Source organism: Ailuropoda melanoleuca, chromosome 2 (assembly GCF_002007445.2).
Source record: "Ailuropoda melanoleuca isolate Jingjing chromosome 2, ASM200744v2, whole genome shotgun sequence".
Taxonomy (NCBI): domain Eukaryota; kingdom Metazoa; phylum Chordata; class Mammalia; order Carnivora; family Ursidae; genus Ailuropoda; species Ailuropoda melanoleuca.
Window position 1 is genome coordinate 167,601,915 of NC_048219.1, and position 17,519 is coordinate 167,619,433.

General features: G+C 36.5%; 1 protein-coding gene across 43 annotated transcripts in view; it reads left to right on the plus strand.

Annotated features, from left to right (window-relative positions):
• ABI2 (abl interactor 2) overlaps positions 1-17,519 on the plus strand; it is a 130,966-nt gene that overhangs the window by 52,912 nt on the left and 60,535 nt on the right. For 34 of the 43 annotated variants that reach the window (XM_034655025.1, XM_019799562.2, XM_034655024.1 and 31 more), the window contains exon 2: positions 9,116-9,283. The exons of the other annotated variants lie outside the window; for them this stretch is intronic. In XM_034655025.1, coding sequence (XP_034510916.1) covers positions 9,116-9,283 — 168 coding nt within the window. The remainder of the gene's footprint in view (positions 1-9,115; positions 9,284-17,519) is intronic. 43 annotated transcript variants of the gene reach the window in all.

Consider the following 17,519-nt stretch of genomic DNA (forward strand, 5'->3'; position numbering starts at 1 on the left):
TTTTATTTATTTACCCTTTTCTTAAAAAAAGATTTATTTATTTATTTGAGAGAGAACGTTGGGGGGGAGGGGCACAAGGAGAGGAAGAGAGAATCTCAAGCAGACTCTGCAACAAGAGCAGAGCCTGATGCAGGGCTCTGTTCCGCAACCCTGATATCATGACCCAAGTGGAAACCAAGAGTTGGAGCTCAACTGACTGAGGAACCTAGGTGCCCCAAGGACAAACCCATTTATTTATTTATTTATTTATTTATTTATTAATTATAATTTTTTTATTATGTTAGTCACAATGCAGTACATCCCTGGTTTTTGATGTAAAGTTCGATGATTCATTAGTTGCATATAACACCCAGTGCACCATGGAATACGTGCCCTCCTTACTCCATCACCAGCCTATTCCATTCCCACACCCCCCTCCCTTCTGAAGCCCTCAGTTTGTTTCTCAGAGTCCTTAGTCTCTCATGCTTCATTCCCCCTTCTGATTACCCCCCCTTTCTTTATCTCTTTCTTCTCCTACCAATCTTCCTAGTTCTTATGTTCCATAGATGAGAGAAACCATATGATAATTGTCTTTCTCTGCTTGACTTATTTCACTTAGCATTATCTCCTCCAGTGCCATCCATGTTGCAGCAAATGTTGAGAAATCGTTCTTTTTGATAGCTGAGTAATATTCCATTGTATATATGGACCACATCTTTTTTTTATATAAAGATTTTATTTATTAATTTGACAGAGATAGAGACAGCCAGCAAGAGAGGGAACACAAGCAGGGGGAGTGGGAGAGGAAGAAGCAGGCTCATAGCAGAAGAGCCCGATGTGGGGCTCGATCCCACAATGCTGGGATCACGCCCTGAGCCGAAGGCAGACCCTTAACTGCTGTGCCACCCACGCGCCCCTATATGGACCACATCTTCTTAATCCAGTCATCTGTTGAAGGGCATCTCGGCTCCTTCCATGATTTAGCTATTGTGGACAATGCTGGTATGAACATTGGGGGGCATATGGCCCTTCTCTTCACTATGTCTGTATCTTTGGGGTAAATACCCAGTAGTGCAATTGCTGGATCATAGGGTAGCTCAGTTTTTAACTTTCTAAGGGACCTCCACACTGTTTTCCAGAGTGGCTGTACCAACTTGCATTCCCTACAACAATTGTTGTTTCTTGCCTTGTCAATTTTTGCCATTCTAACTGGCGTAAGGTGGTATCTCAGTGCAGTTTTGATTTGAATTGATTTGAATTTCCCTGATGGCTAATGATTTTGAACATTTTTTCATGTGTCTGTTAGCCATTTGTATGTCTTCATTGGAAAAGTGTCTGTTCATATCTTCTGCCCATTTTATGATTTGTTTCTTGTGTATTGAGTTTGAGAAGTTCTTTGTAGATCTTAGATACCAGACTTTTATCTGTAGTGTCATTTGCAAATATATTCTCCCATTCCATGGGCTGCCTCTTAGTTTTTTTTGGCTGTTTCCTTGGTTGTGCAGAAGCTTTTTATCTTGATGAACTCCCACAAGTTCATTTTATCTTTTGTTTCTCTTGCCTTTGGAGATGTGTCATGAAAAAGGTTGCTGTGGCCGATGTCGTAGAGGTTGCTGCCCATGTTCTCCTCTAGGATTTTGGTGGATTCCTGTCTCACATCGAGGTCTTTCATCCATTTGGAGTTTATCTTTGTGTATGGTGTGAGAGAGTGGTCAAGTTTCATTCTTTTGCATGTAGCTGTCTAATTTTCCCAGCACCATTTATTGAAGAGACTGTCTTTTCCACCGATGTTTTTTCCTGCTTTATCAAAGATTAGTTGCCCAAAGAGCCAAGGGTCCATTTCTGGGTTCTCTATTCTGTTCCATTGGTCCATGTGTCTGTTTTTGTGCCAGTACCATGTTGTCTTTTGATCACAAGGACAAACCCTTTTAAATGGAAAGAAGGAAATCTGACTGCCTGTGTTAACTTAGTTTGAAAAGTACATTTAATTTTTATGCTAATGTTATTTAATGTTCAAACATAAAATTAGATATAAACCACTAACGATTACAGCTCTCTTGTAAGTATAAATGTGTAGTAAATTTATAAACAAAACAAAGCTAAATGAATAAAAATAAGTCAGAAACAGTAATGTCATGGGTGATATTTTGCCAAAACTCAGTTTTCCTTGAAATTTGAATATGGTGGTGGGTTTACTGAACCTTTTGAGAGTTTATGGTGGACTTGCCCTATGGTGGTTCCTTGGAGTGAATTAAGTTCTTCTTCCTTCTTTTTTAAAGATTTTAGTTACTTATTTGACAGAGAGAGACAGCCAGTGAGAGAAGGAACCCAAGCAGGGGGAGTGGTAGAGGAAGAAGCAAAGCAGGGAGCCCGGGGCTCGATCCCAGGACCCTGGGATCACGCCCTGGGCCGAAGGCAGATGCTTAACGACTGAGCCCCCCAGGCACCCCTAAGTCTCCAAGTTCTTTAAGCATTTGGAAGCCCTCTTAAAAAAAAAAAAACAACAAACTTTCATTTGTTTGTACACTACAGTGTAATGTATATTTGGTCATCATTTGGTATGAATGTGTTATTTATATATTAAGTTTGCCTCTTTTGTCTCGTTAATTTGCTTTGTAATTATAGTAGGATGACTTGGGCCTAACACAATTGAATCTCAAAGCAATGCTGAATTTTGTTTCTAGTTATTTGGTAATATTATGTGATATTAATGTGTGAATTTTAAAATTTTGTAAATAGATTATTATGAAAGTAAAAAATATACAAAAGAATTATTAGATCTGGTTCTCAGAGAATATCCATGAACTTCCATTTGGGAAAGAGTGATTTGGTATCACTCATAGTTGTTCTTAAATAGGTGCAATCTGATACATTAAAAATCCTACAATCCATGGCTCTTGTTTGAGTAACCTGCTTAGGCATAGTGTGAAAAATTTTGATAAATGTTAGCTAGAATAGAAGACTTGGAGTTTTGTTACCTTTAACTGTAAGGTATCCATGTTAAATTCTTAAAAATAAATTTCAGTTTATGGTATAATTTATAAGCATAAATCTACTTTTAAATAAATATTAATGACAGTATAATTTTTACATCTTTAAAAAAGTTTATTAAGTTTTTAATTTTAGGGGTGCCTGGGTGGCTCATTTGGTTAAGCATCTGACTTTGGCTCAGGTCATGATCACAGGGTTCTGGGATCAAGTTCTATGTCCAGCTCCACGCCCAGCAGAGAGTCTGCATCTCTTTCTCCCTCTCCCTCTTTCCCTCCCTTTGCTCCTGCGCTTTCTCGTTCTCCCTCTCAAATAAAATCTAAAAAATAAGTCTTAAATTTTAATTCTAGTATAGTAAACATGCAGTGTTGTATTAGCTTCAGGTGTACAATGTAGTGATTCAGCAGTTCTGTCTATACATTGCTCAGTGCTCTTCATGTTAAGTGTGCTCTTAATCCCCTTCACCTATTTCACCCATCCCCCCAACCTGCCTCCCGGAGGTATCAGTTTGTTCTCTATAGTTAAGAGTCTGTTTCAATTTATACATCTTTTGTTTGCATCAACGTTTGTGAAATTTGACATAAATATGCCTGTCTTGGAAGTAGCTGGTAATAAAATCCTGGAATGTATGTATTTTGTTTGTTTTTAAGACTTTATTTTTTTAGAGCAGTTTCAGATCCAGAGTAAAATTGAGAAGAAGGTATAGAGATTTCAACCCCCCCCACCAGATTGATACATTTGTTATAATTGATGAACCTATGTTGACACATCATTATCACCCAAAGTACATAGTTTACTTTAGGGTTCACTCTTGGTGCTTTACATCTTGTGGGTTTTGACAAATGTATAATGACACATATCCATTATGGAGGCATACAGAGTATTTTCACTGCTCTAAAAATTCCCTGTGTTCCACCTGTTCATCCCTCCCCTGACCAGCCCCTGGCCACCACTGATCTTTTTACTGTCTTCATAGTCTTGCCTTTTCTAGAATGTCATATTGTTGGAATCATACAGTATGTAGCCTTTTCAGATGCATCTTTTTTCATTTAGTAATATGCATGTAAGGTTCCTCCATGTCTTTTTATGACTTGATAACTCTTTTTAGTGCTGAGTAGTATTCCATTGTATGATATACCACAGTTTTTATTCATTTACCTCCTGAAGGACAGACTTGGATTGTTTCCAAGTTTTGGCAGTTACGAATAGAGCTACTGTAAACATTTGTGTATAGAGTTTTGTGTACCCATAAGTTTCCATCTCCTTTTTGTACATTCCAAGGAGTTGGATTACTGGATCATCTGGTAAGGATATGTTTAGTTTTGTTGGAAACTGCCAACCTGTCTTCCAAAGTGGCTGTACCATTTTGCATTCCCTGATGGCATATGATGGGCATCTTTTCATGTGCTTAGTTGCCATCTGTATATCTTCTATGATGTGTTTGTGAATGTCTTTGGCCCATATTTTAATTGAATTTTTCCCCTATTTTTGATTTTTAAGAGTTGTATGTATATTTTGGATAGCAGTCCTTTATCAGATGTGTCTTTTGTGGATATCTTCTTCCACTGTGTGACTTGTCTTATTTCTCTTGATGTTGTCTTTTGCAGAGTAGAGGTTTTTAATTTTAATGAAGTCTAGCTTATCAATTATTTCTTTCATGGGTCATGCCTTTGATTTTTATTTTACTTTGTTTTTTTAAGATTTTATTTACTTGACAGAGACACAGTGAGAGAGGAAACACAAGTAGGAGATGTGGGAGAGGGAGAAGCAGGCTTCCTGCTGAGCAGGGAGCCCGACCCTGGGATCATGACCTGAGCCAAAGGCAGACACTTAACGACTGAGCCACCCAGGCGCCCCCATGCCTTTGATTTTATATCTAAAAAGTTATTGCCATACCCAAGGTCACCCAGATATGGGTGTTACATTCTAGGAGTTTCTCCTATGTTGTGTTCTAGGAGTTTCATATTTTGCAGTTTACTTTTACATCTGTAATCCATTTTGAGTTAGTTTTTGTGAAGAGTATAAATTCTGTATCTAGATACTTTTTTTTTTTTTTTTTGCATTTAGGTGTCCAGTTTTTCCAGCATCATTTGTTGAAAAGACTATCTTTGCTCTATTGTATTACCTTTGTTCTTTTGTTAAAGATCAATTGACTATATTTATATGGGTCTATTTCCAGGCTCTCTATTCTGTTCCATGGAACTTTTTTGTCCATTCTTTTACCAGTACCACCCTGTCTTGATTACTATAGGTCTGGAGTAAATCTTGAGTGGTGTTAGTCTTCCAGCTTTGTTGTTCTCCTTCAATATTGTATTGCCTATTCTATGTCTTTTGCCTCCCCTTATACATTTTAGAATCAGTTTGTTGATATACACAAAATAGTTTGCTGGTATTTTGGTTGGGATTGCCTTTCAGTTTAGGAAGAATGGACATCTTGACAATATTGAGTCTTCCAATCCATACATGGACTGTTTTTCCATTTATTTAGTTCTTTGATTTTGTTATCAGAGTTTTGCCATGTTCCTCATATAGATCTTGCACATCTTTAAAACAATTTTTTTTTATTTGAGAGAGAGAAAAAGAGAGTGCAAGAGCATGAGGGGGGAGGGAGAGGCAGGAGCAGACTCCCTGCTGAGCATGGAGCCCAATGTGGGGCTCGATCCCAGGACCCTGAGACCATGACCCAAGCCAAAGGCAAATGCTTAACCAACTGAGCCACCCAGGCACCCCAATCTTGCACATATTTTATTAGATATATACTTAAGTGTTTTATATTTTTGATTATTAATGTAAATGGTATTGTGTTTTTAATGTCAAATTTCACTTGCTTACTGCTAGAAAGCAATTGACTTGTATATTAACCTTGAATCCTGCCACCTTGTTGTAATCTCTTATTAGCTCTAAGAGTTTTTTCGTCAGGTCTTTTGGATTTCTATATAGGCAATCGTGTCATCTGTGTCCTCTCCTCTCAAAGGGTTCCAGGAATAATTTTTTTCATTTAATACATTAGAAACCGTATAGTTTTATTAAATAAAATATATTAAGTTCACAGTCCAAATAATGCACTTCAAAATCCGCTATGTGCTCCCTGGTCAAAAAACAGATTACAAGGCAATCAAGAAGCATTCTTCTTCTTCTCATACAGTGATCTGAGAGTTGTGCTTTCTTTGATTTTCAAGACTGAGGCCAATTATTTAGTAAACATGGATGTACAATAAATGTATATATGCCCTTTTAGGAAAGAGTTAGCTATTCTTTGATATCTGTGAAGATTTTTGTTTGTTTCAATCTCATCAGTTGATATTCACGACTTGTGTATATTCATGACTTTATGACATAATTGCCATTAGGAAGATACATCAGGATTTTAATGTATTGCCAGCTTTTTTTCCTAAAGAGCAATCAATACAGCAGTATGTTTATACAATTCAGAGTTCCTTTGTCTTACTTCAATGATGCCTTGAATACATACTTTATGTTGCAGCAGCAGAATAATGCCCTGAATACATACTTTATGTTGATTTATGTCAATTTTATATCACCCACAAACAGCATCTCTATTTAGGTTTTCTTCATACATTTTACATTACAGGGTCCTCAATCTTCTATAGAAAAGTAGATATACACAAAGCCTATTTAATATAAAAGGGCCTTTCATAGCTTTGCTGCAGCATCAGTCAGCTACATGATTTCACATATAGACTAGGAACAAAGGCAGAGCATGAAGTGATAATATTTGCTTTTCAAAAAATCTCAAATACTATCAGTATAAAAAATGATGCATTGAAAATAATTATATTTATCCAAATATCTATCCTCTTGATCCTTTGAAGAAGTATATTATAAAATAAATTCTTTTAATTTTGAATTATTCTTTTTTTTCTTTTAAAGATTTTATTTATTTATTTGACAGAGATAGAGACAGCCAGCGAGAGAGGGAACACAAGCAGGGGGAGTGGGACAGGAAGAAGCAGGCTCCTAGCAGAGGAGCCTGATGTGGGGCTCGATCCCAGAACGCCGGGATCACTCCCTGAACTGAAGGCAGATGCTTAACGACTGAGCCACCCAGGCGCTCCTAATTTTGAATTATTCTTATAGCAAATACTCTGATTTAGAGTAATGTCTGAAAAGTGTTAATGACTTGCTGCTTTTACCATGAATCCAAGAAAAGGTGTTGATTTTTTTCATTGTGTTGAGCTTTTTACTTGTTAGGATGGAATGGTGATTTCCAAGCTCCTTCCATGAACAACCAGAATCTAGAAGTCTTTATAGTGTTGTTGTTGTTGTTGTTTTTATTTATTTGATAGAGCACAAGCAGAGGGAGCTGCAGGCAGAGGGAGAGGGAGAAGCCGGCTCTCCACGGAGTGGGAGCCGGATGCAGGGCTCGATCCCAGGACCCTGCGATCATGACCTGAGCTGAAGGCAGATGCTTAACTGTCTGAGCCACCTAGGCACCCCTGTAGTGTTTTTTAAAAAGTCTTTATCTTCGGCCAAATTTGGTATCAACTCTGTTAATTCAAGTATTGCAGAGAGTGAAAACTAAGGATTAGAATAGAAAAGAAAAAAAAAGCTAATGTAGATATCCTTAACTCTTTGAAAGTTAAATTGGGTATCATTTGATTATTTTGTTGACTGCTACTTCTTCAAAAGAACTTTGCTCTCCCTGGAAACACATACCTAGGGTTGTTAATTTTGACTCCTATGCTGTATAGGAGAGGCTAGTGGAACATAGTGGACTTTGAACAGTTAATGACCACTCAAAGAGATAATGGCAGTTGTTACATAGAACCATTTGTAGTTTTAGAAAGTGTTTTTACATTCATTATCTTATTTGGTGTTCACACTACTTAGAATGGTTGATATAGAGGTTTATTTCTTCTGCTTTGTCACTGAGGAAATTGAGAAATTGTTACTCTTGTCCAAATTGATATGTTGTAGTAAATAGAGATTACATGAAAATAAAAGGTTTCTGTTTCAGAGGCTTGTGTACTTTCTACTGGAGCACATTCTTTCTCTAGAACTAGGACAAGATGGTGTCTGCATTTAGCAGCATAGAATATGTATCTTTACCATTGTTTTGCTTTGGGACCTTGGAAATAATGAAGTAACCACTTTTTACTGTGTACCCTGTTTTGATACTTAGTAATTTATGTCTCATAGAGTTGTAACACTTAAAATGCTTGAGAAGAAAAGTTCCTTTGATTGATTGATTGATTATTTATTTATTTATTGTTAAAAGATTTTATTTATTTATTCGACAGAGATAGAGACAGCCAGCGAGAGAGGGAACACAAGCAGGGGGAGTGGGAGAGGAAGAAGCGGTCTCATAGCGGAGGAGCCTGATGGGCTCGATCCCATAACGCCGGGATCACGCCCTGAGCCGAAGGCAGATGCTTAACCGCTGTGCCACCCAGGCGCCCCAAGATTATTTTATTTTTTTAAAAGATTTATTTTATTTATTAGTGCAGAGGAGGGAGTGGGGGAGGGGCAGAGGGAGAGGCTCTCAAGCGGACTGAGCACTGAGCGTGGAGCCCAGCATGGGGCTCGACCCCACGACCCTGAGACCATGATCCAAGCCAAAATCAAGAGGAGGGCTCCCAACGTACTAAGCCACCCAGGTGCTCCTTTAGTTGTTTTTATTTTAATTTCTCATTATTTACCATGATTATTACCCATTTTTATTTACTTTGTCATTTTTACTTATTATAATTGTCTTATTATTATTTTAATGAGATATTACATTATAGACACATTTCACACTCAGAGTGGAAGGAAAGGACAAATTCAGGCAAGTAGAAAAATGGATGCCAGAATTTATATATTCAAATCAGTGCTGCCTTTCCAAACAGTAATCTTGAGAAGCTATATACTTGCTGCCATTGCTCAAAATATCCAGTGGATCTCATTTTTTAAATAATGGCTATAGGATTTTATTTGTATCTATACAAAGAGGTACCTATTCAACATGAAAATATTAGTCAACTCAATCAGTAGTTGTTGGGTTTACATGATACTGATAATTAACATGCAGAACCTTTTCAACTAGTGTGTGTTGATTCAGAAACAGTGGTTTTGATTAGTGTTCTTGTAGAGTAGATTGATAGGCTGGGTTATCTTTAAAAAATTAATGATTTTTTTTCCCCCTTAGTCAGCAGATAAGCAGCGAGCTCTAGAAGAAACCAAAGCCTACACCACCCAGTCCTTAGCAAGTGTTGCCTATCTGATAAATACCTTGGCCAACAATGTCCTACAGATGCTGGATATTCAGGCATCCCAGCTACGAAGGATGGAATCTTCAATCAATCATATTTCACAAGTGAGACCACACTGTTTTTCTATTTTGCCTATGAGGAACATTTTTTAAACACAGGCTCTCTCTATAACGCTGGCAGCCTTTACTCTGTGATTTAACTCACATGTGTGATTTGGAAAATTATAAATTCAGTATCAGGTTGTTTTTTATTCTTTTTGTGGAATGATTATCTTCTCTGTGATTTTGACAGGGAAGGAGATTTTAATGGTTTCTATTAAAATTCAGTAGTCATATTAAAATAATCAGCCTTGAGGTAGAAATTTGGTTTCTGCCAACTTTTACCAAATTTCATGTTTCTTTATCTTTTTAAAAAAATATTAATATGATAACCTGATCACTTCTTTAAATTTTTTTTTCTCTTGGTAGGATTTTTGTTTACCAGGATGGTACCATACCTCAATAATGGGAATATTAATCTACATGAATTTACAAAATTATCTTTATGTGAGACTTAAAAAAGTTAATGTTATACTTTTTCCATTTTAAAAGCCATTCTCATTAATATATACAAAAAGAATAAAATGGAAAAAAAAACCCTTTTCCTACTGTTCAAACTTTTTACCTTTACTACTTTGCTTTACTTTGTTCCAATACTTTTTTCTAAATAGTTTTAAAATGTAGTTGTGATTATATTATGTATAGAATTTTGGATTTTACTCTTTTAACTTACTATGGTAACAGACATCTTCCCATGATGTTATAAGCTCTTCATAAACATTTTCAGTGGCTGCATAATGTTGCATGTATATGTTATTGCTTTTATAACCATTTCTGTATTTTGGAGCCATTTAAATACTTCAGTGAAAAGTGAATTTGTAATTGCAAAATGAATTTTAAAAAACATTAAAAAGATAAAGGTTTTGATCTGCTTCTCTTTCATGAGATCTTTGGAGCTTTTCTGGTTTAGTACTCTTGTTATTTGAGTAACTTTAGGTAGTATTTTTTTTTTTTAAGATTTTTTATTTATTTGTCAGAGAGCACAAGCGGGAGAGTGGCAGGCAGAGGGAGAAGCAGGCTCCCTGCTGAGTAAGGAACCTGATGTGGGGCTTGATTCCAGGACCCTGGGATCATGACCTGAGTTGAAGGGAGATGCTTAACTGCCTGAGTCACGCAGGCGCCCCTAAACCTTTTTTTTTTTTTTTTAAATAGGCTCCATGCCCAGTGTGGAGCCCAGTGTGGGGCTTTGAACTCATAACTCTGATCAAGACCTGAGCTGAGCTAAAAGTTAGATGCTTAACCAACTGAGCCACCCAGGCGTCCCTTGATGTAGTATTCAACACTCTTTTATACCTAAATGATTAGAACTCTTCTGCAATAACAGGTTTTAAAATGTGCATAATAAAAAATGTACATTATATTTTCTTTTTGTTTATGTTATGAGTTCAGGACTCTTCTGAAATTGACTAATCCAACAGTTTTTCAAAGTCTGAACCTTAACTTGTGTAATTAAATAAAATATAGTCCAGATAACCAAATCAGATATGGGAGGGCTCACTAATATTTCTGTTATTTGAAAGTTCATCAGACTAACTTAGAGGGATTTCTTGTTATTTAATACTAAATTTAATCTTAAATATGAATTTGCCACTGTAAGGTTTTCTTTACATCCCATATAAACTTTTTTTTTTTAAAGATTTTATTTGTTTATTTGAGAGAAAGAGTAAGAAAGAGAGAGAGGGCAAGCACGAGATGGGGGAGGGTCAGAGGGAGAAACAGACTCCCCTCTGAGCAGAGAACCTGATGTGGGGCTCAATCTCAGGACCCTGGGATCATGACTTGAGCTGAAGGGAGATGCTTAAATTCCTGAGTCACCCAGGCGCCCCTGAACTTTTTTTTTTTAAGTAGGTTTCGTGCACAGTGTGGAGCCCAACACGGGGCTTTGAACTCATAACTCTGATCAAGACCTGAGCTGAGAGAAGAGTTAGATGCTTAACCAACTGAGCCACCCAGGTGCCTCCCCCCATATAAACTTCTGTAGATTTTTTATAACTTGTTGCTTGTTGTATTGCTGTGTCTCTTAAAGTAAAAAACAAAACCCCCAAAGAATTTGTGAGTTTGGGGGTTTTTTTTTTTTTTGAATTGGTGAGTTTTAATGAAATAAATGAGAGGTAAATTTTATTCTGAATAGACCCTTTAGAAGAAATAATATTGATGAAATAGATGAACTTGGTTTTCTATAGGAAGAATGTTGACAAATTGCTAATCTGATAGAGAATTTTGAAGTTTACACTTGAAAGTCTTAAAATTTCTGCATTATTGAAGTCTTAGCAAAGGACCCAAAAACAAAAGTGAGAAGAAAAGTGCAAATGCAGAAGAAAAATTAATATATTAGAGTTCCTAATTTAGAGGATGAACAGCTTGTTATTAGTTTGTAAGAGAAAATAGGAGAGACTGAAGGTAGAAGACAAGCAAATGACAGTGAAAGATAATCATCTATTTTTTTAAAGTAATCTGCATACCCAGTGTGGGACTCCATTGAACTCATGACCCTGAGATCAAGAGTCAGATGCTCTACTGAGTGAGCCATCCAGGTTCCCCAATAATCATATGTTTTTTTATTAGAATTCTGTACTACTTGGGTAGAGAAGAGTAGCAGTCTTGAGGAGGAAGGTGAATAAGTCTACCCTTAGTTGTAATTATATGTATCAGTTCAGTTAATGAGAACATTTTATTTTTGAGTAGCACATAAATCTGCATATAATTAATAGGTCTAATTAGTACCATCTTTTAAAGTATTTTAATGGAATAAGTGAAAAATGGGAGCGATAAATGGATAAGAGATTTAGTAGGTCAGAAATAACAGGGGCCTGAGTCAGAGCCCTGAATATGCTGAATCTTCTTTTTTAAAATTATTTATTTATTTATTTAATTTTATTTTTATTTGTTTTGAATCATCTTCATTTGGAGTTGAACAATTCTTGGATGGATGAGGGATCTGCAGCTGTCCAACACCTGTTAAGTCTATACAAAATAGTATGTTGGGTGAGAGCCTGAATAGGAGAAATGGGATGATGGAAGCTATATCTAAGAAATCAGTAAATTTTTAAAAATTACATATTTTTTACCATTTGCTTTAAGGATTGAAATATTTTCAATTATGTTTAATGTACAGGTAGAGTCCTGTTTTAAAAGTCAATTGAACATCAAAACTATTTTATACTCTTTAAACTGAAAGATAATTTTATAGTTTGAGAAAACGTTTTCTGTTTACAAAGCAAATACTCAGTAAATACTCTAAATACAAGGATTGGTAGGCTTTTTCTGTAAAGGGACAGAGTCAATATTTTAGGCTTTGTGGGCCAGATATGTGGTATCAGTCTCATATTCATCTCCCCGTATGTTTTTAAACAACTATTTAAAAATGTAAAAAACTATTTTTAGCTTGTAGGTGATATAAAAGCAGTCTGTAGACCAGATTTGGCATGTAAGCTGTAGATTGCAAGTCCTTAATCTAAAATTCAGTTTTTTTCCAAATGTTTGGTACTTATATTTTTTATTCTTATGCTTTATTAAAAATACTATGTTTTTAGAGGGAGCCAGGAAGTTCTTTCAGTATCTTAAGACTAGATTTTTTTTCAATTTGAGCAAAAATATTAGGTTCCGAGAATTTGGAGAGAAGATTGGGTTGAAGAAGCAAAGACATGGAGGCTCAGTCAGGTCAAAGACAACATCACATGTTTATTGGGACGGTGGTAGGTATCAAGAGTTGTTTTGTAAGGGTTGTCTGGTAGGGTGGTTGAGGAGTAGGAGATACTAGATCTCTTGAGATATTTGATTTCTTCGTTCCTTATCAGTGTCTTTTTCCTGTCTCCTAGGTAAGAACCTTATCACTTTTCAGCCTCCTGTGCTTTAGCTCTTTTCTCCATAGATTTGGGAGTGGGGAGGATCAGGGATCTAGGTTTTACTTTGGTTCTTCTGCTGACTTGCCTGACATTTGACTTACCTGAATTTCAGTTTTCTCATCTGTAAAATGGTAGGACTGATTAGATGATTTCTTAGCTTTCTTCCATTTTGAATTCATTTTTCTTTTGAGATTCTCACAAATGAACTTGATTTATATTTGCTTTTTTTTTTCTTTCTATTCTGCTGGCTTTGCTGTTCACCTCAGTCTTTGCCCCACTGACCTCAACTTTCTTTTTTTTTCTTTTCTTTTCTCTTCTCTTTTTCTTTTCTTTTTCTCAAGGATTTTATATATTTATTTGACAGAGAGAGAGACAGCCAGTGAGAGAGTGAACACAAGCAAAGGGAGTGGGAGAGGGAGAAGCAGGCTTCCAGCAGAGGAGCCCGATGCGGGGCTCGATCTCAAAATCCTGGGATCACGCCCTGAGCCGAAGGCAGACACTTAATGACTGAGCCACCCAGGCGCCCCCGACCTCAACTTTCTATCCCTCTGATGAAACTACTATTTTCTAAATTATTCTGAATTAAAATCTGAGGATGGGAATTCCATTGATGCTACCAATTATGTATCATGAAGATGTATCAGTAACATACATAGTTGTATTGTGTTCCACAAAACAAAGTAATAACTCCTTCTCTAAATGTCAAAGGTTTTGAAAAACAAGATAGAAATGATTATGAATATTTAGTATCAGACTTTTTTTGTAGTAAATGGATAATATAGCATTAAGTAGTGTACTAATTTATACCACACTCACCATCAGAAGTATTAGGATAGGTTTTTTTTTTTTTTTAAAGATTTTATTTATTTATTCGACAGAGATAGAGACAGCCAGCGAGAGAGGGAACACAAGCAGAGGGAGTGGTAGAGGAAGAAGCAGGCTCATAGCGGAAGAGCCTGATGTGGGGCTCAATCCCATAATGCCGGGATCATGCCCTGAGCCGAAGGCAGACGCTTAACCGCTGTGCCACCCAGGTGCCCCTAGGATAGGTTTTTGATGTGGATTACCTTAGGTATTTTAAGGATGGCAATTTTATTATTTTTTTATTTATCTTTTTAAGATATTTATTTTTAAGTAATCTCTTACACCCATTGTGGGGCTCGCACTCACAACCCTGAGATCATGCTCCACTGAGTGAGCCAGCCGGGTAGGTGCCCCAAGGAGGGCAGTTTTTTAAAAAGATTTATTTTATTTATTTATTTATTTATTTATGATTTTATTTATTTATTTGACAGAGATAGAGACAGCCAGCGAGAGAGGGAACACAAGCAGGGGGAGTGGGAGAGGAAGAAGCAGGCTCATAGCAGAGGNGGAGAGGAAGAAGCAGGCTCATAGCAGAGGAGCCTGATGTGGGGCTCGATCCCATAACGCCGGGATCACGCCCTGAGCTGAAGGCAGACGCTTAACCGCTGTGCCACCCAGGTGCCCCTAGATTTATTTTATTTATTAAATAAATTATTCTAATACTTTCGTCTTCAAGATTTTTTTTTTTAAGATTTTTACCCATTTTTTTGACAGAGAGTGAGAGAACCCAGGTGGGTGGGAGTGGCAGAGGGAGAGGGAGAAGCAGGCTCCTCACTGAGCAGGGAGCCCGACACAGGGCTCAATCCCAGGACCCTGGGATCATGACCTGAGCCAAAGGCAGGTGTTTAACCAACTGAGCCACCCAGGTGCCCCCAAAATTCAGTTTTAAATTAAGGAAATCCTACTAAAAGTTACCAATATGTAATTATGCATAGGAAGTAGGATTTATGTAGTTCTTAAATTAACTTATGTATAGTTTATATTATTTTATTAAAAAATGAATGACTGAAAATTATCATTTAGTAGTAACTAATTTGTTTTATGAGAGATGAATAAAAACTATTTCATTTAAATAATTAAATGCTTGTTTGAAACATTAACTTACTAATAAACAAATGGAGTCATATTTGAAACCACCCAACTTAGTTGAGTTAATCCACTGTAGCTGTTTGCAGATGTTTTTCCGCCCTGATGGTCAGCTGTCTGAGGTAGTGCTGTGTAGTACAGTCAACTCTCGATTATCTGTGTTAATGGGACCCAACAGTGCATGGATAACCCTAAAACAAAGTACTTTATATACAGTACCTTCTTGATATCTGTTGTGGCCTGTGTGTGTGCTTGGATCCATGAAGGAAATGTGAGAATGGGTCTCAGGCTTACAAGGGAGCTGGAAGCCAGTATGACTATGTCAAGGTGATAGGAGGTGTTTTAGAGGCCTTGGCTTTGGCACTGCATAGTTGAGGTGTCATGGGGGGACCCTGCTGCCTATGAGATCAGACTTGGCGGTAGCAATGAGACCGATAGAGAAACAGATATAAGGATCTATTAGTAAGAATAGCCCACACAGTTGCAGAGATATTACTTGTGTTTTTGGTTAAGAGGTAGCAAAAAGTAATAGCATTAGTTTTGGTCATCTTTGCTTGTTAAACACATTTTTTACTTGTCACAGGTAAGTGCTATTGAGAACTCTACTAAATAAGAATAAATTTGTTGTCATGTAACTAGTTACTTCAGAAATCCAAGACAAATTCGGAGTACTTTTTTCTTACTATTAAAATTCTTACTAAATATCAATGTTGAACTTGTACTTCCAAAATTTAATGCATTCTAGTTTTGTAATGTGAAAGAATATTATGAAGGCAAATGCAGTGGTGATAGTGAAAGCTATGAATTTAATTTAGGAAAAACAGAGTAGCCATATTTTTTAATTAAAAACATCATAGAAGCTTTACAAAAATTCTTTTAAAACTGACAGTTGACCGTGAGTTGATGAGTGCTGAAGCTGGATGTTAGGTATATATATAGAGAGGAGTGTTCATTTTATTACTCTAATTCGAATGATTTTCCCCAAGAGAAAGCTTCAAAAAATTTGAAGTAGGTGTTTGCTGAAAATTTCAGAATGTTATGGACCCAACTTTCTCTTTGTTCCTTATGGTATAGATTTATTGTTCTCTGTTATAATTCAGACTCCAAATAAAGCTATTTTCTGAATGTATATTTGGTTTTGTTCACAAGAACTGCTACAGTTCAACCTAGTATGGTAGTAAGATGGCAAGAATACAAATTATGCGCTTTGATTTTTTTAACCATAATGTTGCTTTTATTATTGTAGATGTTTTTAAAAAGCTAATGACACTAAATATCTGTACTTAGCCAGTCTCTAGAGACATTAATCTTTTAAGTCAACTCTTGTAACAAGTTTGGAAACAATTGATATTTGAGAGTGAATAATGTAAGGACCAGTGAATTAGTCCTTCCTTTACATAACTGGTTCTCAAGCAGGGAGTTTTATCCCCACGGGAACATTTCGCAATGTCAGACATTTTTGGTTGTCACAGCCTGGTTTGGGGGAGTGCTACAGGTCTACTGGGATACTTCTTCACATCATACAATTCTCAGGGCAGCCTCCCACAGCAAAAAAATTATCAAAATGTCAAGAGTGTTGCTGTTGAGAAACCCTGCTCTAGTTATTCTAAGATGTAGGAATTCTGTTAGAGTAGACAACTAGAAATATTATATAACCAAACTAAATTCTTTTATTTTCCATGGATGTATGCTGTTAAGAATTATGTTTTAAACGTGCCTTTAGTTTTTAATGAGAATTAATATAAGAAGCAACATTTTTCTCTTCAGAATTCTCCAACCAGTTCCTTTTAAAGTTTAGTGCTGGGAAGATTGTCCTTCCTGATGAAGGGATATATTGTCTTATAACTCACTGTTTGCGCTTTGACTTCCCTCCCAGGAAGCTGTAAGAGCCTGGTTTAGGCTTTTAGTTCTGAGATCTTTTCCTTTGCTGTATTGGTTTTTGTTTTATCCTTAGTGTAATGATCTGTGGGTTTGGGCTGTGTGTTTATGTGTATATAAAGTGAACATAGAAGTAATATGGAAGTGCTTCCAGTCCCCAGGCATGATCAGATGTTTTCAGTGCTCTTTAAAAAAAGTCTCAATTTTTTTAAACAGTTAAAAAATATGTGCTTATAATAAAATGTATATTAATGCAGATATGGAAAGTTGCTTCCCCATTTTCATTCTCCAGAAATTTATTAATATTTTCACCACAAAAATTTGAAATTGAAGTTTCAATTTGCAGTAAACTTAGATTCTGCTATGGGCGGTTGGGTTTACATTCTTATGGTTTCACTTTTTTTTTTTTTTTAAGATTTTATTTATTTGTCAGAGAGAGAGTGAACACACAAGCAGGGGGGGTGGCAGGCAGAGGGAGAAGCAGGCTCCCCGCTGAGCAGGAAACCAGATATGGGACTTGATACCAGGACCCTGGGATCATGACCTCAGCCGAAGGCAGATGCTTAACC